The sequence below is a fragment of the Stegostoma tigrinum genome, chromosome 14, assembly GCF_030684315.1.
Source record: "Stegostoma tigrinum isolate sSteTig4 chromosome 14, sSteTig4.hap1, whole genome shotgun sequence".
In the NCBI taxonomy this organism is placed as follows: domain Eukaryota; kingdom Metazoa; phylum Chordata; class Chondrichthyes; order Orectolobiformes; family Stegostomatidae; genus Stegostoma; species Stegostoma tigrinum.
In genome coordinates, this window is record NC_081367.1 from 1,084,660 (window position 1) to 1,111,251 (window position 26,592).

A 26,592-nucleotide genomic window follows, 5' to 3' on the forward strand; every position below is an offset into this window, starting at 1 on the left:
TGTCTGATGTAGTGTTTTTCACTGTCTCTGCAGGGAATCTTGTATATGACAGTGGTCCTATTCATAGGGCGTAGTGGGTCTTTGGTTCGGGTGAGCAGTTGTCGTAGGGTTGATGTGCGTTTGTGTGCTACTCTGATGCCCAGCGGTTGTAGGAATCTTGTGGTCAGTTCAGATATGTTCCTTTATGTAAGGTAGCGTAATGAGTGTGTCAGGCGTGTAGTGTCTTCCTCGAGTCTTTGGTGTAATAGGCATTTTCTGACCCAGTGTTTTGGGTATCTATTTGCTTTGAATACCTGGAAGAGGTAGTCTGCTTCTTCCTGTCACAGCTCTGTGTTGTCATCCGTTTAAATAATGTTCTCATGCAGCTACGTTTGTATGTTGGGGAAATTGCTGTTGAAATTCAGTACTTGGTCAGTGTGTGTGGCTTTCCCGTGTATCTTTGTTAGGAATTCTCCATTTGGCCTGTGCTCTACCATGACATCTAGGAATGGGAGCTGTTTGTTCTTCTCCTCTTCTCTCGTGAATCTGATTCTGGTGAGGGTGTTGTTTCTTCGATTGTGTCTCTCCTCTAGTTTGGTTAGTTTAATAATGACGAATGTGTCATCCACGTACTGCATCCAAAGTTATGGTTGGATTAATGGAACTGTCATACTTTCAAGTCTCTGCATCACTGCTTCGGCTAATAGTCCAAAGATAGGTGATCACATGGGTGTCTATTGATCTGTTCATATATTTGGCTGTTAAAGATGGAGTGGGTGAGGCATAGGTCCAGTAGCTTCGGCATTTTGTCTCTTGAGATTAGATTAGATTGCCTACAGTGTGGAAACAGGCCCTTCGGCCAGCAAGTCCACACAGCCCCTTGAAGTGTCCCACCCAGGCCCATTCCCCTGTAACCCACACACCCCTGAACACTATGGGCAATTTAGCATGGCCAATCCACCTAGTCTGCACATCTTTGGACTGTGGGAGGAAACCGGAGCACCCGGAAGAAACCCAAGCAGACACGGGGAGAATGTGCAAACTCCACACCAACAGTCACCTGAGGCAGGAATCGAACCTGTGTCCCTGGCACTGTGAAGCTGCAGTGCTAACCATTGAGCCACCGTGCCGCCCAGAGATGATGTCACTGGGGTCTTGTTCTTGTTTTAGTAGTGTTGTCATTGTTTCTCTTGCTAGTGGTATGTCTACTGATGTGAATAGGGCAGTAACCTCAAATGATACCATGGTCTCGTCGTCATCTATCCGACTGTCTTTGAGGAATTCAGGAACTCTTGGGCTGAGCAGATTGAGTGGGATGATTTGCTGACGAGGTGCTTTAATCTCTTTTGTAATTCTTTGGATAAGGCGAACCACCAATTTGACTGGGACAACACCAAGATCCTGGGACAAGCGAAGCAGAGACAAGCACAAGAATTCTGAGAAGCCTGGTACTCCACGAAGAAAGCCATCAACAAACATATAGATATTGACCCCATATACATTCTATTACGAAGAAAAGTGGGAGTGAAGTAATCCAGCTCAAATGACAAGAGAGTTTAAATAACACAATGGTACTTCATTGGAGGCTGCACTGATGAGGTTACCAAGCAGGGTAGAAAAACATCTGCGGAACAACAAACCAGCTTGGCAAGCCAACCAACCACGAGTATAGTTTCAACAGAACATGGGGAAATAAATAGCGACATCTTGAAAAATGTCCATATTGCAGAGATGGTGGCGCTGGACAGCTTAAAATGCATGAACGTGAATAAATTCTCGGGATCTGATCAGGTGTACCCTACAACTCTGAGAGAATCTAGGGAAGAGATGGCTGGGCCCCTTGCTGAGATATCTGTATCATCGACTGCTACAGGTAAGGTGCCAGAAGACTGGAGGTTGGCAAATATTTCTGAAAAGTGGCAAGAAGAACGCAGGGAACTAAAGACCAGTGAGCCTGACATAGGTGGTGGGTACGTTGTTGGAGGAAATCCTGATGGACAGGATTTAGATGTATTTGGAAAGGCAAAGACTGGTCATGTATAGTCAACATGGCTTTGTGCATGGGGAATTGTGTCTCACTAACTTGATTGCATTTTTTTAAGAAGTAATGAAAGGGATTGATGAGGGCAGAGCAGTGAACATGATCTATAGACTTCAGTGAGGCGTTCAACAACATTTCTCTTGGCAGAGTGGTTAGCAAGGTTAGATGTCATAGAATACATGATGTGGAGGTGCTGGTGTCAGTCTGGGGTGGACAAGGTCAGAAATTACAAGACACCAGTTATAGTCTTAGAGATAATGGGAACTGCAGATGCTGGAGAATTCCAAGATAATAAAATGTGAGGCTGGATGAACACAGCAGGCCAAGCAGCATCTCAGGAGCACAAAAGCTGACGTTTCGGGCCTAGACCCTTCATCAGAGAGGGGGATAGGGGGAGGGAGCTGGAATAAATAGGGAGAGAGGGGGAGGCGGACCGAAGATGGAGAGTAAAGAAGATAGGTGGAGAGAGTGTAGGTGGGGAGGTAGGGAGGGGATAGGTCAGTCCGGGGAAGACGGACAGGTCAAGGAGGTGGGATGAGGTTAGTAGGTAGCGGGGGGTGCGGCTTGGGGTGGGAGGAAGGGATGGGTGAGAGGAAGAACCGGTTAGGGAGGCAGAGACAGGTTGGACTGGTTTTGGGATGCAGTGGGTGGGGGGGAAGAGCTGGGCTGGTTGTGTGGTGCAGTGGGGGGAGGGGTCGGACTGGGCTGGTTGAGGGATGCAGTAGGGGGAGGGGAGATTTTGAAACTGGTGAAGTCCACATTGATACCATATGGCTGCAGGGTTCCCAGGCGGAATATGAGTTGCTGTTCCTGCAACCTTCGGGTGGCATCATTGTGGCAGTGCAGGAGGCCCATGATGGACATGTCATCAAGAGAATGGGAGGGGGAGTGGAAATGGTTTGCGACTGGGAGGTGCAGTTGTTTCAGTTCGCAAAAAACAACTGCACCTCCCAGTCGCAAACCATTTCCACTCCCCCTCCCATTCTCTTGATGACATGTCCATCATGGGCCTCCTGCACTGCCACAATGATGCCACCCGAAGGTTGCAGGAACAGCAACTCATATTCCGCCTGGGAACCCTGCAGCCATATGGTATCAATGTGGACTTCACCAGTTTCAAAATCTCCCCTTCCCCTACTGCATCCCTCAACCAGCCCAGTCCGACCCCTCCCCCCACTGCACCACACAACCAGCCCAGCTCTTCCCCCCCACCCACTGCATCCCAAAACCAGTCCAACCTGTCTCTGCCTCCCTAACCGGTTCTTCCTCTCACCCATCCCTTCCTCCCACCCCAAGCCGCACCCCCCGCTACCTACTAACCTCATCCCACCTCCTTGACCTGTCCGTCTTCCCCGGACTGACCTATCCCCTCCCTACCTCCCCACCTACACTCTCTCCACCTATCTTCTTTACTCTCCATCTTCGGTCCGCCTCCCCCTCTCTCCCTATTTATTCCAGCTCCCTCCCCCCATCCCCCTCTCTGATGAAGGGTCTAGGCCCGAAACGTCAGCTTTTGTGCTCCTGAGATGCTGCTTGGCCTGCTGTGTTCATCCAGCCTCACATTTTATTAACCAGTTATAGTCTTGACAGGTTTATTTGAAAACACAAGCTTTCAGAGCCTTGCTCTTTCTTCAGGTGTTAGTGAGAGGGGTCGTATCAGACGCAGAATTTATAAGTAAAAGATCAAAGTGTCACATAACTGATGAAGGTACATTAAACAAACCTAAGATGATGTTAAATTTTCAGAAGGTTTTAATTGATTGGCGTGTGTGCGCGTGCGCATGCTCGCATGCACACGGCGGTGGGGAGAGAGAGTGAGGGAGAGTGCGAGCACACATCTGCATGATTATATATCTACGTCAGTGAGAGGGGTGGCGGTGTGGTAGAAAGAAAATAGTGTGACGAGGTCACCTGTAGTGTGACATTAACTCAAGATTCCAGTCGAAGCCATCCTCATGGGTATCAAAAGTGGCTCTCAGCCTCTGCTTTGTTCTGCATCCTGAAGTCTGTCTTGAAGGATGTTTACCTGAAGATCCCAGGCCAAATATCCTTGACTGCTGAAGTTTTCCCCCACTGAGAGGAATACAGGGAGAACCAGCCATCGGGATACAGAACTGGCTCAAAGGTAAAAGACTTAAGGTGGAGGATGTTTGTTTTCCACACTGGACACCTGTGACCAGCGGTGTGTCACAGGGACCAAAGCTAGGTACACTGCTGTTGAGCATTTACATAAATGATTTAGATGTGAACATACCAGATATAGTTAGTAAGTTTGCAGATGAAACCAAAATTGGAGGTGTAGTGGACAGAGAAGGTAGTTTCCTTGGAGTACAATGGGATCTTGATCAGATAGGCCAATGGGCTGAGGAGTGGCAGATGGCGTTGAATTTAGATAAATGTGAGGTGCTGCATTTTGGAAAGGCAAATCAGGGCAGGACTTATACACTTAATGGTAAGGTCCTGGGGAGCGATGTTGAACAAAGAGATCTTGGAGAACAGGCTCATAGTTCATTGAAAGCAGAGTCGCAGATAGACAGGATAGTAAGGTGGCATGTGGTATACTTGTCTTTATTGTTCAGTGCACTGCATATAGGAGTTGGGAGCTCATGTTGCGGTTGTATAGGACACAGGCCAGTTTTGGAATATCGCTTGCAATTCTGGTCTTCCTGCTTTAGGGAAGATGTTCTGAAAGTTGAAAAGGTTTCAAAAAAGATTTACAAGGATGTTGCCAGGGCTGGAGGGTGAGAGCTTTAGGGAGAAGCTGAATAGGCTGGGGCTATTTTCCCTGGAGCATTAGAGGCTGAGGGGTGACTTTACAGTGGTCCATTAGATCATGAGGGGCCTGGATAGGGTAAACAGACAAGGGTGTTTCCTGAAGGGGGCGGGGGGCAAAACTAGAGGGCACAGATTTAGGTTGGGGTGGTGAGAAGACTTAACAGAGACCTAAGTGGCAATTTTTTTTTCACTGAGGGTAGTGAATGTATGAAATGAGCTTCCAGAAGTAGTAGTAAAGGCTGGTACAATTACAACAATTAAAAAGGCACCTCGATGGATATATGAATAGGAAGGTTTTAGGCAAAATGGGACAAATGCTAACAAACAGGACTAGATTTATTCAAGATATCTGCTCAGCCTGGACAAGTTGGACCGAAGAGTCTATATTCATGCTGTACATCTCGATGACTCTAAATCACTCTACTTCTCCTTCTCCCTTTCAAGGTGCACTTAAAGCTTATCTCTGGACAAACATTTGGTCACTTGTTCTAGTACCCTATTATGTTGCTCTATCAAATGTTGTTTCATTACACACCTGCAAAACATCTTTGAATATTTTATTACATTGTCAGAACCTGATTTTAGGAGCTAAATGTGAACTGAAGTTGGGAAACCTCAGTCCAGTCACTTTTACAATTCAGCTCACAGGACAATGTTATACGCATTTTGGTTCTAATGGACACAATCTCACTGCAGGCCAGAACAAAATAATGACAACTGACCCTTGCAATAAAGGATGTTCTCCTGCAGTTTCTCAGGTCAACTGTATAGTTACTAAGTGGTAGGCATCACTCAGCATCTAGTTACACATTTGGTGGTTCTTGATTTAAAAGGACACGCAAACTGGAAACACTCCCTATTTCCCAAAATGATCACTACTCAAATAATCACAATTTAAAAAAAAAACTTTTGGCAAAAAAGGAGTGGAGTTACATGAAACAGAACCTAGTGAAAATCTCTGCTCTTTATTCTCACGATATAGTGTACAGTTCAAATGATGATATTCTGGGGATGAGCAATGCGAAAGCCAATTGTGTGCCCACACAAAGCAAAACACTAAAGATCCACATTCACTATCAGTGGTCAGTGGTCAGTACACTGAGTAAGGGAGTTGGGAGGTCATGTTGTGGCTGTTCAAGGCCTTCCCCACATCTGAGCAGTTAAGGACAGAGCTCAAGTAGAGCTCTATAACTTGACCAAGGAGGATTTGATTGCAATGCAACAGGGAAGGCAAAAAGGAAATTAGAGTTAACTAAATATGCCCAGTGTTTTGTCAGGGAAGGTTCATTGGCAAAGACAACATGAACATTTATGTCACAGCAGTGGTTCTTCAAAGTGCCAGAGAAAAATAAACATGCTTAGTGGACAGACTTAAAAATGGAATCTAATTCTGTGCCATGATCAGAGATTCACAATAAGAATAATTAATTATTCTCATCTATCTTTCAACAATAGCATGGTCTCTGCATATTCTGAGATCTCTTCATTACTGCATTCATTTTTCTCATCATATATTGTACCATTTGACTAAATTTCATACCACTGATTTCACACTTACCAAGTGTAATGCTGGTGGTAACGTAAAAGTGACTTACAAAACAGAATTGAAACCAGGCCGTGCTGTATTGTGGACTGTGACTTTACAATCTCCAAAAATGGAGGCAAGCACCAATTCAACCTTACTAAATTTTAGAAAGAAAATTAATAAATTTAGGTTCACCCTTTCAGTTACTGCATTCCAGATCATAAGAATATTTCACTGCTTTTTCAGTATTTTCCTCATGTTGCCTTTGCCCATTTCAAGGTGCACTTAAAGCTTATCTCTGGACAAACATTTGGTCACTTGTTCTAGTACCCCCATCCCAGGCCCCAAGAAGACTTTCCACATCAAGCTGTTGTTCACCTGCACATCTGCTAACGTGGTATGCTGCATCTGCTGTTCCCGTTGTAGCCTGTGCCCTTTGGTTTTTAACCCTTCTGCCACTGGAAGTTGTTTCTACTGCTTTGTTATCAAAGCCTTTATGATTCCAAACACCTGTATCAAATCCATAATGCACCTTTGCTGTTCTGAGGAAGAGATTTATGCTATTAAGTTCAGTTTTACAGTCTGAAAACATCCCTGTTATGTTGACGAGTCATTCGGGATCAATTTGTTTTGTGCTGTTGAGGAAAATCAGCTCAGTGATTTTGCTGAAAGGATTTATATATTAAAACAAGGCTAGGGCGAGTTTAGACATGACAACTATTTGGGTACAGAACCAGAGGTCACTGAAGGACTGTGACATTTCAGTTCAGCAAGGGCAATGAGAAGAATGAGAAATCGAAACACAAATGTCAGATTTTCCATGAGTTCGGCTAGCTCCATTTTGCTTCACGTTTAAAAAGTAACAACAATGAAATGTTTCAGAGACAGCAGGAGCTGCCGATGCTGGAGAATCTGAGATAACAACGTGTAGAGCTGGACGAACACAGCAGACCAAGCAGCATCAGAGGAGCAGGAAGGATGACGTTTCGGGTCTAGATCCTTCTTCAGAAATGGTGGAGGAGAAGGAGGTTCTCAAATAAATAGGAAGAGAGGGGGAGGCAGATAGAAGATGGATAGAGAAGAAGATAGGTGGAGAGGAGACAGACAGATCAAAGAGGCGGGGATGGAGCCAGTAGAGGTGAGTGTAGATGGGGAGGTAGGGACGAGATAGATCAGTCCAGGGAGGACAGGCAGGTCAAGGGGGAAGAGATGAGGTTAGGAGGTAGGAGATGGGGGTGGGAGGAGGGGATAGGTGGGAGGAAGAGCAGGTTAGGGAGGCGGGGACATGCTGGGCTGGTTTTGGGATGCGGTAGGGGGAGGGGAGATTTTGAAGCTTGTGAAGTCCACATTGATACCATTGGGATACAGGGTTCCCAAGTGGAATATGAACTGCTGTTCCTGTAACCTTCGGGTAGCGTCGATGTGGCACTGCAGGAGGCACCGGATAGACACGTCTTCTGAGGAATGGAAGGAGGTGAAATGGTTCGCGGCTGGTAGGTGCAGTTGTTTAATGCGAAGGGAGAGTAGGTATTCTTCTAAGCGGTCCCCAAGCCTCCGCTTGGTTTCCCCAATGTAGAGGAGGCTACAATGGGAACAGCAGATGCAGCATACCACGTTAGCAGATGTGCAGGTGAACAACAGCTTGATGTGGAAAGTCTTCTTGGGGCCTGGGATGGGGGTGAAGGGGAGGTGTAGCACTTCCTGCTGCCTACTAACCTCAGCGCACTCCCTTGACCTGTACATCCTCCCTGGACTGACCTCCCTCATCCCTAACTCCCCACCTACACTCACCTCTACTGGCTCCATCCCCACGTTTTTGACGTGTGTGTCTCTTCTCCACCTATCGTCTCCTCTTTCCATCTTCTATGTGCCTCCTCCTCTCTCCCTATTTATTTCAGAATCCCCTTCCCCTCCCCCATTTCTGAAGAAAGGTCTAGGCCTGAAACGACAGCCTTCCTGCTTCTCTGATGCTGCTTGGCCTGCTGTGTTCATCCATCTCTACACCTTCCTATCAATAATGAACTGTGTTTGTTTCATATACTCAGCAGACTATGCCATTTCAATTTTCATTGACAGCTCAGCATGGAGAACACAGAACATGTAAAGGGCCTACTCCTTACTTTTGAAGCAGATTTTCCTCCTTTTGAAGTTCAGGACTGTGATGTTCTTTGAGGAATTAATCGTCAAGTTAAGCTGCATTTCCATGGCCACCTCTGAATCAAATGTTCCTGTGCATAACAGGTCCACTCTAAATACTGCAAAAGACCAAAAATGTGTGAAGTGTTCTGTAAAAATCTGACTGATCAAAGACTCGAGAGAGAAAACAATTACACAAACATCATCTGTTCAGTTCAGAATGTACTATTTGTCAATGATGAATTTGTAATGAACTTTGTCAGTTAATAAAATCTAAAAAAAGGGGTGAACGTGATTTTCTCCCCCCAATCGTTCATTGTTCACCTCAACATCATTAGTATCATGAATAGAAAACAGTCTTTATGTTAACACATAATGCAGAGGAGGTGAGCACCTACAAAGAGGAATAATAGCCAACTTAGACAACCGAGTTCAGGTGAAGGGTCCCGACCGGAAACCATGACTTTCCTGCTCCCCTGATGCTGCCTGACCTGCTGGTTCCTCCAGTTCCATGCTGTATTGATTTAAGACAATTCTGTGCTCACTTAATCTGTAATACTAATCAAGGGAACGATAAGTATATCCATCAACAGTCAGTTCGGTGAACAACAGACTTTGTATAGGGGATGAAAGACAATAGCAGTTGCCTTTTACATATTTAGTTGGAGTCATACAGTGCTGACAAACTGCTTAGGCAATGGGTTAAATTTTGAAGTCAGGAGTGAAGACAAGATTCTTGAAAAATGGCATAAAGAAATCAGACAAACTGATATTTTCAGTAAAAGAGGTTAGTTTTGAATCTAATTTTCACAGATCTTAAGGACCTGGGAAGAGGAGCTCAATGCCACCAGTTTATTTGCAGATACATAGTTACCATTTAGATTCGCAATTGTTTAACAAAGACTGGAGATAACTCTGAAGGCAGAAAAATAGTTGAGCTTAAAAGTAATTTACTGTTCAGTCATTTCCGTTTTTTGCTCCAATGTGTCAGTCACTGGAGTTAATGCTTTAAAGTTAAGGCAAGACAGGACAATCTCAAAGACATGAAGCACAATTAGTCACCATGGCCAATGATTGAATTTAGCTCATTTGGAAATTCAGGAATAAAGACATTGAAAACAGCCTAAAGCATAACATATTTTCCAAGATTTTTATAAAAGCATATTTAGCATGTCAGCCACAATCTAACGGTGGAGCAGACTCGATCGGCTAAATGGCCCAATTCTGCTTCCACATCTTGTGGTCTTATGGTCTAAATACTCCATCATCCTTGCACATACCAACATACCAAAAAGAGCATGCTGCTGTACCACCGCCCCACTTCCAAGACCAACTTCTGCCCCAAGAGTAACAGAGCCTGCAGTAGCCCCACGGGTCACCTACCGACTCCCCGAGAGTGGAAGAGAGCCATCTCGTCTGCAAGGGACTGGTGATGGTGATGATGAGATGACGACGATGACAACAACTACCATTAGACGAAAAGATACAGGAACACAGTAATAGGCCCATCAGTCCTAGCTGATATGCTCCTCTGCTAACTTCTCCCCGTAACCCTTGATCGCCTTATTCAGAAATTATCTCTGTCTTAAAGACACTAAAAGACATGGCCTTCACAGACTTCTGCAGCAATGAGTTCCACAGATTCACCATGCTCTGATTGAAGAAATTCCTCCCCGTCCCAGCTACAAAATCATCCAATCAGTCATACAGCATGGAAACAGATCCTTTGGTCCAACTCCTCCAAGACGACTAAGTTTCCTAAACCAAACTGGTTCCACTTGCCTGTGTTTGGCCCATATCCCCCTAAATCTTTTCTACTCCTTAACTGCCCAAATGCCTTTTAAATGTTGCAACTAACCTTGCATCTACCACTTCCTCAGGCAGTTCATACAACACACGAACCACCCGCTGCATGGAAAAAGTTTCCCTTTTAAATAGTTTAAAAATATGCTACCAGTTTTGAACTTGCCCCATCCTTGTTTTCAGCGGCAGCAGCGGGGGCTAGAGTGTCGACGGGAAGGTAAGGTTGTTTTTTTTTCTCCACTATAAAAACTCAGCTCATGCAGCGGAGGCCATTACTCCATTTTTGCAGCAGGAGCGGAAGCAGTGACAGCGAGGACGAGGGGGCTGCCGGGAAGGTAAGTTAATCCTTTAAAAACTTACCTCGTGACTAGGTGGAGCACCTGCTGAGCAGGAGTGGACACGGGACGGCTGAGTAAGTGAGGTAATATATTTGGGCGGTTGCTTTAAACGAAACACTACTTAGGTAGTGTCTCCCATCCATCCTCCACCTCTAATCAAAAATGAAGGTTCTGAGCACCGATTTGGTAAGATTACTTTTTTTTTAATAGTCTGTTGGGAATTCAGAACAATGGGAATGGATGTTAGGGCAGTTGCATGCTCCTCCTGTAGGATGTGGGAGGTAAGGGTCACCACGAGTGTCCCCGCTGACTTCATCTGCGGGAAGTGCACCCAACTCCAGCTCCTTGAAACCACGTTACGGAACCGAAGCTGGAGTTGAATGAACTTCGCATCATTCAGGAGGCTGAGGGGGTAATTGAGAGGAGTTACAGGGAGGTAGTCACAGCTCAGATACAGCAAAAAGGTAGATGGGTTACAAGTCGGGGTACGGAAAGGGAACAAGTGCCATTCCCTTCAATAACAAGTATACTGTTTTGGAGACGACTGGGGGGGAACGACTTACCGGGGTATGCCACAGGGTACAGGTGTCTGGCACACAATCTGTACCTGCTGCTCAGAAGGGAAGGGGCGGAAGAGGAGGAGAGCATTATAACTGGAATCTCCATTGTTCGGGGGACAGATAGGAGGTTCTGTGGGAATGAGACAGACTCGCGGTCGGTGTGTTGCCTCCCAGGTGCCAGGGTAAGTGATGTCTTGATTGTGTTTTCGGGATCCTTAAGGGGGATGGGGAGCAGCCCCAAGTTATGGTCCACATAGGCACCAACCACATAGGTAGGAAAAGGGATGGGGATATAAGGCAGAAATTCAAGGAGCTAGTGCGGAAGCTTAGAGCTAGAGCAAACAGACTTGTTATCTCTGGGTCATTACCTGCGCCAAGTGCTAGCGAGGCAAGGAATAGGGAGAGAGAGCAATTGAACATGTGGCTACAGGGATGGCGCAGGAGGCAGAGATTCAGATACATGGATAATTGGGGCTCATTTTGGGGTAGGTGGGACCTCTACAAATGGGATGGTCCACATCTGAACCAGAGGGGTACCAATATCCTTGGGCCGGGGTGGGGGTGGGGGGGCAGAAAAGATTTGCTAATGCTCTTTGGGAGGGTTTAAACTAATTCAGCTGGGGGTTGCGAACCTGAATTGTAGCTCCAGTGTACAGGAGGTTGAGAGTAGTGATGTCATGAATAAGGTTTCAAGGCTGCTGGCGTATACCGGTAGGTAGGAAGGTGGTTTGAAGTGTGTCCACTTCAACACCAGGAGCATCTGGAATAAGGTGGGTGAACTTGCAGCATGGGTTGGTACCTGGGACTTTGATGTTGTGGCCATTTTGGAGACATGGATAGAGCAGGGACAGGAATGGTTGTTGCAGGTTCCGGGGTTTAGTTGTTTCAGTAAGATCAGGGAAGGTGGTAAAAGGGGGATGGTGGGGTTGTGGCACTGCTAGTCAAGGACCGTATAACAGTGGCAGAAAAGATGTCTGATGAGGACTCATCCATGAGGTAGTATGGGCTGAGGTTAGAAACTGCAAAGGAGAGATCGCCCTGTTGGGAGTTTTCTGTAGGCCTCCAAAAAGTTCCAGAGATGTAGAGGAAAGGATTGCAAAGATGATTCTGGATATGAGTGTAAGTAATAGGGTAGTTGTTATGGGGGACTTTAGCGTTTCCAGTCAATATTTAGAAAGTTGTAGTTTGAAAACTTTAGATGGGTCTGTTTTTGTCCAATGTGTGCAGGAGGGTTTCCTGACAGTATGTAGATAGGCCAACAAGAGGCGAGGCTACAGTGGATTTGATATTGGGTAATGAACCAGGCCAGGTATTCGATTTGGAGGTAGGTGAGCATTTTGGTGATAGTGGCCACAATTCGGTTACGTTTACTTTAGCAATGGAAAGGGACAGGTATATACCGCAGGACAAGAGTTATAGACGGGGGAAAAGTAATTATGAGGTGATTAGGCAAGATTTAGGATGCAAAGGATAGGGAAGGAAACTACAGGGGCTGGGCACAATTGAAATCTAGAGCTAGTTCAAGGAACAGCTACTGTCAGGCAGGGAGGAAGTGGTCGAGCAAAGGAACCGTGGTTTACTAAAGAAGGTGAATCTCTTGTCAGGAGGAAGAAGGAGGTTGATGTAAGGATGAGGTGTGAAGGCTCAGTTCGGGTGCTTGAGAGTTACACGTTAGCCAGGACGGACATAAAGAGATCAAGAGGAGCCAGGAGGGGACATGAGAAGTCTTTGGTGGGTAGGATCACGGAAAACCCCAAAGCTTTTAATAGGTATGTCAGGAACAAAAGAGTGACGACAGTAAGATTAGGGCCAGTCACGAACAGTAGTGAGAAGTTGTGTGTGGAGTCCGAAGAGATAGGAGAGGCACTAAATGAATATTTTTCGTCAGTATTCACACAGGAAAAAGACAACGTTGTCGAAGAGAATACTGAGATCAGGCCATTAGACTAGACGGGGTTGAGGTTCATAAGGAGGAGGTGTTAGCAATTCTGGAAAGTGTGGAAATAGATAAGTCCCCTGGGCCGGATGGGATTTATCCTGGGATTCTCTCGGAAGCTAGGGAGGAGACTGCAGAGCTTTTGGCTTTGATCTTTATGTTGTCATTGTCTACAGGAACAGTGCCAGAAGACTGGAGGATAGCAAATGTTGACCCCTTGTACAAGAGGGGGAGTCGAGACAACTTTGGTAATTATAGATCAGTGCGCCTTACTTCAGTTGTGGGTAAAGTGTTGGAGAGGATTATAAGAGATAAGATTTATAATCATCTAGAAAGGAATAGTTTGATTAGGGATAGTCAACACGGTTTTGTGAAGGGTAGATTGTGCCTCACATACCTTATTAAGCTCTTTGAGAAGGTGACCAAACAGGTGGATGAAGGTAAAGTGGTTGATGTGGTGTGTATGGATTTCAGTACAGTGTTTGATAAGGTTCCCCACAGTACGCTATCGCATAAAATACGGAGTCATGGGATTGAGGGTGATTTAGCGGTTTGGATCAGAAATTGGCGAGCTGAAAGAAGACAGAGGGTGGTGCTTGATGGGAAATGTTCATCCTGTAGTTCAGTTACTAGTGGTGTACTGTAAGGGTCTATTTTGGAGCCTCAGATGTTTGTCATTTTTATAAATGACCTGGATGAGAACATAGAAGGATGGGTTAGTAAATTTGCAGATGACACTAAAGTCGGTGGAGTTGTGGATAGTGTAGAAGGATGTTGCAGGTTATAGAGGGATGTAGATAAGCTGCACAGATGGGCTGAGAGGTGGCAAATGGAATTTAATGCAGAAAAGTGTGAGGTGATTCACTTTGGAAGGAATAACAGGAATACAGAGTACTGGGCTAATGGTAAGATTCTTGCTAGTGTGGGTGAGCAGAGAGATCTCAGCGTCCACATGCATAGATAGCTGAAAGTTGAAAGCCAGGTTGATAGGCTGCTAAGAAGGCACACAGTGTGTTCAGTTTTATTGGTAGAGGGATTGAGTTTCGAAGCAATGTTGCAGCTGTACAAAACTCTGACATGGCCACAGTTGGAGTATTGCATACAGTTCTGCTTGCCGCATTATAGGAAGGATATGGAAGCATTGGAAAGCGTGCAGAGAAGATTTACCAGGATGTTGCCTGGTATGGAGGGAAGGTCTTATGGAGGAAAGGTCGAGGGACTTGAGGCTGTTTTCATTAGAGAGAAGGAGGTTAAGAGGTGACTTAATAGAGACATACAAGATGATCAGAGGATTAGATAGGGTGGGCAGTGAGAGCCTTTTTCCTCAATTGGTGATGGCTAGCACAAGGGGACATAGCTTTAAATTGAGGGGTGATAGATATAGGACAGATGTCAGAGGTAGGTCCTTCACTCAGAGTAGTAAGGGCGTGGAATGCCCTGCTTGCAACAGTAGTAGACTCGCAAACTTTAAGGGCATTTAAATGGTCATTGGATAAATGTATGGATAATAATGGAACAGGGTAGGTTAGATGGCCTTCACAGGTCAGCGTAACAGAGGGCCAAAGGGCCTGTACTCCGCTGTAGTTTTCTCTGTTCCATCCTTGGGGAAAGAACATTGCTATTCACATTATCTATGCCCCTCATGATTTTACAAGGTCACCATTCAACTCCTATCCTCCAGGGTTAAAAAAAATAAGTCCCAGCCTCTCCAACCTCACCTTGCAATTCAAACCCTCCAGTCTCAATAACATCCTAATAAATCTTTTCTGGACCTTCTCCAATCTAGTAAAGTCTTTCCTATAGCTTGGTGATCAGAACTGTTCACAGAATTCTGAAAGTGGTCTCACTAACATTCTGTACAAAAAATTGCGTACCTGAACTCCTCGGTCTCTGACAACGCTACCCAGAGTACTACCCTCAACTGTACAAGTCCTGCCCTTGTTTGCCTTACCAAAATGCAATATCTCACATTTATCCAAATTAAACTCCATCTGCCACTCCTCAGTCCATTGGTCCAATTGATCAAGATCTCTTTGTAATCTTACATAACTTGCTTCACTGTTGGCTAGTTCTAAAGGGTCGTTCCTTCATTCTGAGGCTGTGCCCTCGGTCTCAGTCTCTCCTACTTGCGATAGGATTTTACCCACATCTATTCTATCCAGGCCTCTCAGTATTCTGAAAATTTCAGTGATATGCTCATTTATCTTCCTAAACTCCATCCAGTATAGACCCAGAATCCTCAAATGCTCCTCATATGATAAGCCCTTCATTCCTGAAATCATTCTTTTAAATCTCCTCTGGATCCTCTTCAATGCCAGCACATCGTTCCTTAGATACTGTGCCCAAAACCACTCACAATATTCCAAATGTGACCTGACCAGAGCCTTACATTGCCTCAGCAGCACATCCCTGCCTTTGTATTCCAGCCCTCTTGAAACTAATGCTAACACTGCATTTGCCTTCCTAACTGCCAACTGAACCTCAATGTTAACCTGAAGAGAATCCTGAACTAGGACTCCCAAGTCCCCTCATACTACGGTATTGGTAAAGCCAGTACAGTTTGCATTGGGGCAAGCAATGGAACAACCAAATATCAGGGTAAGCACATCATTCACTAGATTCAACATCTGCAATATTACGAGTATAAACAGCTTTGCAATTAGTCTGCAACTTGATGCTCTACACATGCGAACATTTACTGCTTAACTGTTTAATTTGTTGATCAAAGGAGAAAATGTATCAGTTTGGAGTTCGGTAGATGAAATGCAGACACCTCGGATTGGAGTTGGAATTTAGCTACACTGAGTAGCTCCAGTAGTTGGACAGTTCTGGAACTTAATGTAGTTAGACATATTATGCAACACCAAAGTAGTAGTGCTGTAATATGACAAATTAGGATCATTGTGCAAGGAGAAACTACAGTTTGACAGAACTGCAAATTCCAATTAAATATTTGAAGGCCCAATTGTCTTTCATTCCTCATGAAAAGTTCATTCCCTGACAATGCCTCCATCAATCTGCTCAAGATTGCCTGACGCTAAATCAGACCAATCACACTTCAGAGTCATACCTGTTTCAAAGCTATATTTCAGACCTCATTTACTCACCAAAACAATTCCATCCAGCTCCATCGCAATGCACTTGCCTCAGCTCATTTGCTCCTATCTCAGTCATATAATAGCAAAATCCCTGAAGTGTGGAAGCAGGCTATTTGGCTCGAGGCCACACCGGCCTTCATGGCCTCCCACCCAGAGCTAACCCCTACCCTAACCCTGTAAGCCTGTATTTGCACGGTTAAACCAGGAAACCTACAAGGTTCTGGGCACTACGAGGCAATTAAGGATGGCCAAATCAACTAACTTGCACATCAGACTGTGGGAGGAAACCAAATCACCGGGAGGAAGCTCACACATGCTGACCTACACTGGTAATGATATGATATTAAATTTATGACCCTTACTTAAATCTATGGTTCTGCAAAGCCACACTGGTCATTATTTCAGTTTCCTTTTGCTGTTGGCCCACAAGTTCACATTAGAACATAGAACAAAGAACAGTACAGCACAGAACAGGCCCTTCAGCCCACAATGTTGAGCCGACCATTGATCCTCATGTATGCACCCTCAAATTTCTGTGACCATATACATGTCCAGCAGTCTCTTAAATGACCCCAATGACCTTGCTTCCACAACTGCTGCTGGCAACGCATTCCATGCTCTCACAACTCTCTGCGTAAAGAACCTGCCTCTGACATCCCCTCTATACTTTCCACCAACCAGCTTAAAACTATGACCCCTCGTGCTAGCCATTTCTGCCCTGGGAAATAGTCTCTGGCTATCAACTCTATCTATGCCTCTCATTATCTTGTATACCTCAATTAGGTCCCCTCTCCTCCTCCTTTTCTCCAATGAAAAGAGACCGAGCTCAGTCAACCTCTCTTCATAAGATAAGCCCTCCAGTCCAGGCAGCATCCTGGTAAACCTCTTCTGAACCCTCTCCAAAGCATCCACATCTTTCCTATAATAGGGCGCCCAGAACTGGACGCAGTATTCCAAGTGCGGTCTAACCAAAGTTTTATACAGCTGCAACAAGATCTCACGACTCTTAAACTCAATCCCCCTGTTAATGAAAGCCAAAACACCATATGCTTTCTTAACAACCCTGTCCACTTGGGTGGCCATTTTAAGGGATCTATGTATCTGCACACCAAGATCCCTCTGTTCCTCCACGCTGCCAAGAATCCTATCCTTAATCCTGTACTCAGCTTTCAAATTCGACCTTCCAAAATGCATCACCTCGCATTTATCCAGGTTGAACTCCATCTGCCACCTCTCAGCCCATCTCTGCATCCTGTCAATGTCCCGCTGCAGCCTACAACAGCCCTCTACACTGTCAACGACACCTCCGACCTTTGTGTCGTCTGCAAACTTGCTGACCAATCCTTCAATTCCCTCGTCCAAGTCATTAATAAAAATTACAAACAGTAGAGGCCCAAGGACAGAGCCCTGTGGAACTCCACTCACCACTGATTTCCAGGCAGAATATTTTCCTTCTACTACCACTCGCTGTCTTCTGTTGGCCAGCCAATTAGTCTTTTTTCACTAATTGTTGACTGTTTCTTTCAACATCATTATTGACCCAAATTGAAAAAAATCTTTGCTGTGACACATTATGCAGAAGAGATGAGGACCTACACAGAAATACAGGCGATTCTACAATAATGCGTGTTTCGTTAACGCGAATTGGCTGTAACACAATCTATGAATATGGACATGTTCGGATAATGCGAACTTTCTGTCGTACAGGTATAGTGATTCTTTTAGAGCAAATTCCCTATAAGGCGATTTTCTTAGGTGGCTTTCCAAAGCACAATTTTCTGCAGCACGAGGTCACACAAGAATCTAACTATCACATTAGAGGAGAACTAAATGTAACAGCCAACCTAAACAACCCATATTGCGCTCCATGCTTGTACAATAACTAGAAGTAACCGGGGTAGTTTCAAGGTCACTATTATTGACAGATTGAGAATTATTCTGAACCTTTCCAAGGCATATAACAGTTTTGTCCCTTCCTGTCAACATTTTTCCCTCCCATTAAAATCTCTCTCTCTACCAGCACACATACGTTTCCATTTCCAATCCAAATGTGCATCTAACATTTTACAAATAACTTAACCTGAAAAGGTTTAAAAAACAGTACAATTTACATATGTTTTTTTTTCAAAAACAGTCACACAGCATGAACAAAATTCTTTTGCAAGTACAGAAAACACCCGTTCCTTCACAGATCAGCACTTCTCAACTGTTGCTTTTTATCCTTTCTCACCTGATTCTTTGCGTGGAATCTCTCCTTGTGCAGAGATGTTAGCCTGAGGCATGCCCATGACTGCTGGGTTGTCCACCTGAAAGCCCAATGTATATTCAACCTGTCACAGAGAACACTTCATGAGAATGATTGTTTAGCTGTTCACTATTATGCATTTACTCTATTAAAGTCATACTTCATAAAACAAGTAATGCTATGCTCCAAAACTGCAACGTGACTATCTTGACTATATTTATAACCAATTGGAGAAGGCTCTTATGATGCAATGGTAGCATCCCTCCCACTGGACCAGGGATACTGTGCTCAAGTCCCATATGCACTAGGTGTACGTTATAACATGTCTGAGCAGTCTGATGAAAATAACTATAACCAAACTGAGGGAAAATGCAAATTAACTCGTTTAAATTTCCTAACTTTTATTTTGATATCTCAATTAAACACTCAATACAAGATACAGTCAGAGTAATCACAGCACAGGAAGTCATTCAGCCCATCAAAACTACAATAGTTCGCTGTAGCCCAATCCACTCATTCCTATTTCTACATGCTATCCCAGTGACCCTGTAAGCAAGTTGAATTTCCCCTCAAGTGCCCATTCAATTTCCTTTTGAACACATTCAACATCTCCAATTCCACTGTCCTCGTAGGCAACAAGTCCCATAACATTCATTATGCTAGTTTCCTTTGGCTCATGTCATGATAACATGAATTTTAACTTCAGTGCAATTCCAGAAAATTACAACCAGGGTAAAGCAAAGACATCAGGAGCCAAGATAATAAAATGTGAGGCTGGATGAACACAGCAGGCCAAGCAGCATCTCAGGAGCACAAAAGCTGACGTTTCGGGCCTAGACCCTTCATCAGAGAGGGGGATGGGGGGAGGGAACTGGAATAAATAGGGAGAGAGGGGGAGGCGGACCGAAGATGGAGAGTAAAGAAGATAGGTGGAGAGGGTGTAGGTGGGGAGGTAGGGAGGGGATAGGTCAGTCCAGGGAAGACAGACAGGTCAAGGAGGTGGGATGAGGTTAGTAGGTAGCTGGGGGTGCGGCTTGGGGTGGGAGGAAGGGATGGGTGAGAGGAAGAACCGGTTAGGGAGGCAGAGACAGGTTGGACTGGTTTTGGGATGCAGTGGGTGGGGGGGAAGAGCTGGGCTGGTTGTGTGGTGCAGTGGGGGGAGGGGATGAACTGGGCTGGTTGAGGGATGCAGTGGGGGAAGGGGAGATTTTGAAACTGGTGAAGTCCACATTGATACCATATGGCTGCAGGGTTCCCAGGCGGAATATGAGTTGCTGTTCCTGCAACCTTCGGGTGGCATCATGGTGGCAGTGCAGGAGGCCCATGATGGACATGTCATCAAGAGAATGGGAGGGGGAGTGGAAATGGTTTGCGACTGGGAGGTGCAGTTGTTTGTTGCGAACTGAGCGGAGGTGTTCTGCAAAGCGGTCCCCAAGCCTCCGCTTGGTTTCCCCAATGTAGAGAAAGCCGCACCGGGTACAGTGGATGCAGTATACCACATTGGCAGATGTGCAGGTGAACCTCTGCTTAATGTGGAATGTCATCTTGGGGCCTGGGATGGGGGTGAGGGAGGAGGTGTGGGGACAAGTGTAGCATTTCCTGCGGTTGCAGGGGAAGGTGCCGGGTGTGGTGGGGTTGGAGGGCAGTGTGGAGCGAACAAGGGAGTCACGGAGAGAGTGGTCTCTCCGGAAAGCAGACAGGGGTGGGGATGGAAAAATGTCTTGGGTGGTGGGGTCGGATTGTAAATGGCGGAAGTGTCGGAGGATAATGCGTTGTATCCGGAGATTGGTAGGGTGGTGTGTGAGAACGAGGGGGATCCTCTTGGGGCGGTTGTGGCGGGGGCGGGGTGTGAGGGATGTGTCGCGGGAAATGCGGGAGACGCGGTCAAGGGCGTTCTCAATCACCGTGGGGGGGAAGTTGCGGTCCTTAAAGAACTTGGACATCTGGGATGTGCGGGAGTGGAATGTCTTATCGTGGGAGCAGATGCGGCGGAGGCGGAGGAATTGGGAATAGGGGATGGAATTTTTGCAGGAGGGTGGGTGGGAGGAGGTGTATTCTAGGTAGCTGTGGGAGTCGGTGGGCTTGTAATGGACATCAGTTACAAGCTGGTTGCCTGAGATGGAGACTGAGAGGTCCAGGAAGGTGAGGGATGTGCTGGAGATGGCCCAGGTGAACTGAAGGTTGGGGTGGAAGGTGTTGGTGAAGTGGATGAACTGAACATCAGGAGCCAACATGGTGGGTGAAGGAAATTTTCTGAAGTCCCTGCTGCATCACTGGCACTGCAGAAGCACTGGTCATAATCTTTCAGTCCTCTCTGGACGTGGCAGCAGTGGCATGAAGACAAGAAAATGTTGACTCTTTTCCTCTGAGGGGAGATGGCTAAGAGACGACTTGATAGAAGTTTTTAGAATCAGGAGGGACCTGGATAGGGAAGGCAGGGAGAAACCGCTCTCACTCAAAAAGGATCACAAATGACAGCACACAGGTTTAAAGGAAGTCAATACAAGAAAAAATTTCCACATAGTAAGTAGCTCAAGTCCGGAACGCACTATCTGTAAAACGTGTTGGAAGCAGGTTCAATTAGGCATTCAAGATGACATTAAAAATGATTTGTTCTAAGCTGCTTCTCTTACAGAGAGGTATTGCCAGAATGTCTGCTTCAGAAGCAGTGGGTAAGCAGCTTTGATTTCTCAGAGTGTATTTTTTAAGATTAAGCAAAAGAAGCACAAGTGGATGAAGTCAAACTCACGAAGACCCAGTTTTGCTTTCAATTGGAGTTTGGATTGTCGAAGCTTATAGATATAGTCTTTTGCTGCAACAAAAAGCTTGGGTTCTCTCTTTGCTGCTAGATTGTTTCTTTCAGGTGCACCTTTCTTCTGGTTTGCAAAGGAAATAGAATATACAAGAATAAAATCGCGACAGTGTGGAAGTAGGCCATTTCTAGTACACAATGACTCTCCGAAGAACATCTATCAAAATGATAGATGAAGCCTCTTCACAATGACTTGAAATGCAGAATCTCAGATTTGTCACAGGGCAGGAAGAAGCCATTCGGCCCTTTGTGTCTGCACCAACTCGCCAAATGAGCAATTCACTTGGTGCCATTTAACCAATAACTCTGCACATTCTTCCTTCGCTAGTAACAGTCTAATTTCTTTGAGTGCTTCCCTTGCTGCCTCCACCAGGAAAAGCATTCCAGGCTCTGACCATTTGCTGTCTGATAAGATTTTACTCCTTCAATCAATTACATTGAATCTCTGCCTTCTCATTCACAATCATTTTATAAGTGAGAACAGTTCCTCCCGAAATTCTATGTCCACGCTCGTGATTTTGAAGACCTTCATCAAATCTTTCATCCTCATCTCCAAGGGAGAGAAATCCAAACTTTTCTCATCTACCTCTATAACTTGAAGTACTTCATTATTGAACCTTTGAACTTTTTCTGCACCACCTCCAACGTGCACATATCGTAGACCTGGAAGTAACATTCCAGCGGGAGTTGAAATGATGTCTTAAAAATTTAATACATGCTCCTTGGTTCTCTTGCTTCCATTAATATTAGTCTAGGTAACCGGTACCTTCAATGACTTACGTAATCATACAGCCAGGCCCCTCTGTTCCGACACAAACGTTTAGACTAATTTATTAAGTTGAGAAAGTTACAACTTCAGAAAAATGTTGTGGCAAAACTTTACATTATCCTGTCTGCCTATCAAATGGAGATACGCTGCACTTCTAGTAAATTTGCTTCTGTTGATGCAAATTAAGCAAACTGACTGCATTGTGAAGAAAGTCTGAGAAGAAAGTAAGTTCAGATTTTCTACCCTATCACTTCAATTTGGATCCATTAAGAAAAACAGACTTAGGTTTAGCTGCTCAGGTTAATTACAGGACAAACAGCAGCATGATTACCACCAGCTCTGGTCCAATCTCTTTTGCACAAACTCAGGAGGTGTATTGTTCTTGAAGGTAATGATTAAACTTTGTCAGGTCTTAGGTAAAATCATGGAACATCGAATCCCCAGTGTGGAAACAGACCATTTGGCCCAACAAGTCCACACAGGCCTTCTGAAGATCATCCCAGACCCATTCCCTAACCCTATCCCTGTGTTTCCCACAGATAACACACATAACCTACACATCTGAACAATATGGAGAATTTAGCCTAGTTAATCCACCTAACTCGCACATCTTTGGACTGTGGGAGGAAACTGGAGCACCCAGCAGAAATTCATGTAGGCACAGGGAGAACATGCAAATTCCACACAGACAGTCACCCCAAGGCTGGAATCGAACTCTGGTCCCTGGCACTGTGGGGCACCGGTGCTAACCAGTGAGCAACCATGCTGTCTTCTTTGGTCTGTCCAATAATTTTTTTAGGCACCTTGTGTAGGTCCATTGTGTAGGCTCTCTGGCAGGGCATATGTTAGGGCGGTGAATCAAGTGTCCTGTCAACTAAGGCCACATTTGTCTGAAACGGCATCCTATAGGTATCTCCAACCATTTCTCGATGGTACTTCTTCACTGGTGATTTTATGCCTCCAACTGACATCCAGGTTTTACTTGAAAATGATGGCAATAGTAATGTATCTTCCAATTCATCCAGCTTTGACACAGCTTTCTGTTAATGCTTTAGTTCTGTTATTGGGATACACGAGTTTTGATTCTGGCTCTCAATACATGCCTCCAAACAAGTTCATGGAGGCAATTAACCTCTTGTTAGCTCTCTGATTATCCAAAATATTTTGCAGTTGGTATTGAATCAAGCACAAAAAAAAATCACATTACCAATCTGTAAAAGACAGATCATACTTGAGTGAAACATGACAAATTTAGTGTCTAGGATCGTTAACATCTGACTGACCACAACAACAGAAGTACAATAATAAGAATCACTGGGACAGAAAACACATGGTCAGTGTCTCAAAGAACAATTAGAAAATTTATTGCAAGTTGCAATTCATTTCAAAATGCATCAAGTTTTATTATTTTGTATAAAAACTAAATTACATTAGTTTTTGTGTATGTAAACAATGTTATACGCTTTTGACATAAACTTGCAGAATGTACAATTGACTCACTACAAAAAACAAAATTGCGAGAAGCAAATAGAAAGTTAGCTTGTCATTTAAATGTAAAATTTGTGGCCCTCTTGTGATGCCCTGGGCCTGGAAACCCAGGTTCAAGTTCCCCCTGCTCCAGAGGTGTAAAATAACATCTCTGAACAGGTTACTCAGAAAATTAGGATTATAAAATAAAACTTATACCAGGTTTCAATGAACTTGTTTAACACAAGTATCCTCCAACATGTGGCATTAATTACTAATGCAAATTTAAACTATTCCTCCTTTAAATCAAAATGTACATTTCATTCACGTAAAGGATGGGCAGAGAGAGACTTGACAAACAAATACAGAAGGATCCATTTTGCTTGTAGGGCTTACGGACAAACTGTTTTTCAGATCTGTGATAAACTGTACTTAAACCAATCCAAACCTTGAAGCTGGGCAGCTACTTTTTTTGAGACCAACGCATCTCAAAAATATCAAAGCAAATTATACCAATGTAACGCCAACAGTTCCACTGCCCTTTAATAAGTAAAACAAATAATCAATGCTTCCATTTTCCAGTTTACATTTCCAAAGAAAATATCTGAGATGCTTATTGTTCAGTGTACAGCGACAGAAGAGCATGATCAGAAACAGGATAATAGATGATAAAATTCCTTGCATATACAAACACTGCCCAGCAATTTGTCATTAGGGATGCAAAAGAGTGCTCTTAGTTGATTTTACCCTCTCTCAGTGGAAATCCATGACAGCTACTGTAGCAACCGATCATGAGATGAATACCACCAAAAAGTTGCTTGATATCATTCCAAGTGACGAGCAGACCACTGGTACTGTGCAGGTAACAGAGTGCGCTGCATTCACATTGGAATGTGCCCTGACCCGAACTTAAAAATTTACCTTGGATTTAGCATGCCAAGTGAAATGAAGGCTGTTGGTCTCTCCGGGTACAAGTAACTTGAAAGGAAGTGCGTAATAACTGACAACATCGTTCCGTACATAATATAACTCAGCATCAAGACCTGTAGAGAGAAAAAGAAATTTGCATGTATCACCCTCAAGTATATTGTTTAAATTGTAAACAACTTTTTAAAAAATTCTCTCAGTGACAAACATCATTAGTTCACATTTCATGAACATTGTTAACATGGCAAGTTTTATCATTAACTGCTAATAATGCAATAGAAACAGGATTGAGCACTTTACCAACTAAAATTTTGTGTGCACAAAAGTTCCAAAAATGTGGATAAACATAGGTGAATTTGCATAAACTTCATTTAACCATTCTACACTATGTAATTAAAACTAAAACACACTATGCATCATCACATTTGAAAACTTACCTCTGTGGTGTCTAAATCACTTGTTTATCTTAAAAAAAAAATCACCGACCCCTGTACTGACCCAAAGGAAACACCACTGTTAACCTTCCTGCCTCTAGAAAATTGCTCTTTACCATTACTCAGTGTTTTCAACCCTTAATCATTTTCATCCCTAACCCTTTCACTTTTTTTCAAATCCATGCTAACACTGATCGCCCTATTCCCAGTCTGTTAAATTTTTTGCACGATACTTTGTCAAATCTTTCCTGAAATCTGTCTAGAATCACTGAAATCACAAGAAAACTGTAGAAGCAGTGAACTGGCAAAACATTTCAAAAACCTGAACTATACCAAGTAAAAAAAACTTCAAAACTTGAACATCTGAATAGGGTCACCATATTTTCTAAGTATATGCATTATTTTTGTCAAACGCAGACATGTATTTTCATTTTCCATACATGCATTTCGCAGTATCACAGCTGATTCAGCAGACCTGCCCAAAGTCAATACACTGTAACTTCGCCTGAAATTGAGGCCAGTGAAATGGCTGACGATTGTCACTATTTGGCAAATGTAGCAACCATTCATTTTACTTATAGATGTTTTAAATAGAGCTGATTGCACTGGATTGGGCAATAAATAAATAGAAACCAGAAACACATCAAAGTTTCTTTCAGATATTACAGCTGACCACCAATATTAACCATTTACCAAAACTTCCAAAAATATTGATGGCTTAAAGTAGAACTAAAATTATTTCAATTTTTTTTTTAAATTAAGAAAAGATGTTATATCACTAACAGCTGAACACATCTACAATACAAAACCAGAGAGAACCGAACACACTTTATGCTTCCACTGGTACTCCACCAGAGGTTGACAGGGTGAGGTGAGAAGCAACAATGCTAGCATATTAAATCACAGCAAATTTCAGCACAGAAATTGACTATTTTCCTGGTTCCTCGCCGCTGGCCTTAACCGCTTGAGAGGACATCATGGTGAGTCCAAGATTCTTTGCTGGTGTACGGAATTTGACCAGTTGCCATCATTAAGTATCTGTTCAACTTGCTTTAAATTTTTTTTTAAGTTTTGCTTTTGGGACGTGGGCATCACTAGATGGCCAACATTTATTACCCATTCCTAGAAACCCTTGATCAGGTGTTTGCAAGCCATCTTCTTGAACCACTGCAGTCGCTGTGACTAAGGTTGATCCACAAAGCTCTTACAGAGGGAATTCCAGGATTCTGACCCAACGACAGCAAAAGAATGGCAATGTATTTCCAAGCCAGGATGATTAGTTTGTTGGAGGGGAACTTGCAGGTGGTGGTATTTCCATATATTTAGTGACTTTGTCCTTCTAGATGGAAGTGGTTGTAGGTTTGGAAGGTGCTGTCCAAGGATTTTGGTGAACTTCTGCAGTGCATCTTGCAGATAGTGCACACTGAGCATCAGTGGTAGAGGGAGTGGATGTGGTGCCAGTCAAGCAGGGCTGCTTTATACTGGATGGTGTTAAGCTTCATGAGTGTTGTTCCATCACATTCCTGGCTACTACCTACTGATTGATGGATAGGCTTTGAGAAAATCGGGTGAGATGGCCACTGCAGTAATCCTAGCTGCTCACCTGCTCTTGTAGCCACTGTCTTTATGTGATAAGTCCAGTTGAGTTTCTACCCAATGGCAAGCCTCAAGGGTGTTAATCTTGTGGGATTCAATGATGGTAACACCACTGAAGGATAAGAGGTCGTGATTAGTTTGTCTCTTTTTA

The 26,592-nt window shown here is 44.1% G+C and overlaps 1 protein-coding gene across 3 annotated transcripts in view; it reads right to left on the reverse strand.

The window, feature by feature from the left end:
• ryk (receptor like tyrosine kinase) overlaps positions 1–26,592 on the reverse strand; it is a 375,194-nt gene that overhangs the window by 311,853 nt on the left and 36,749 nt on the right. For all 3 annotated transcript variants that reach the window (XM_059650938.1, XM_059650939.1, XM_059650937.1), the window contains exons 2-4: positions 24,406–24,527; positions 18,422–18,521; positions 8,441–8,575 (exon numbers count right to left, since the gene is read on the reverse strand). In XM_059650938.1, coding sequence (XP_059506921.1) covers positions 8,441–8,575; positions 18,422–18,521; positions 24,406–24,527 — 357 coding nt within the window. The remainder of the gene's footprint in view (positions 1–8,440; positions 8,576–18,421; positions 18,522–24,405; positions 24,528–26,592) is intronic.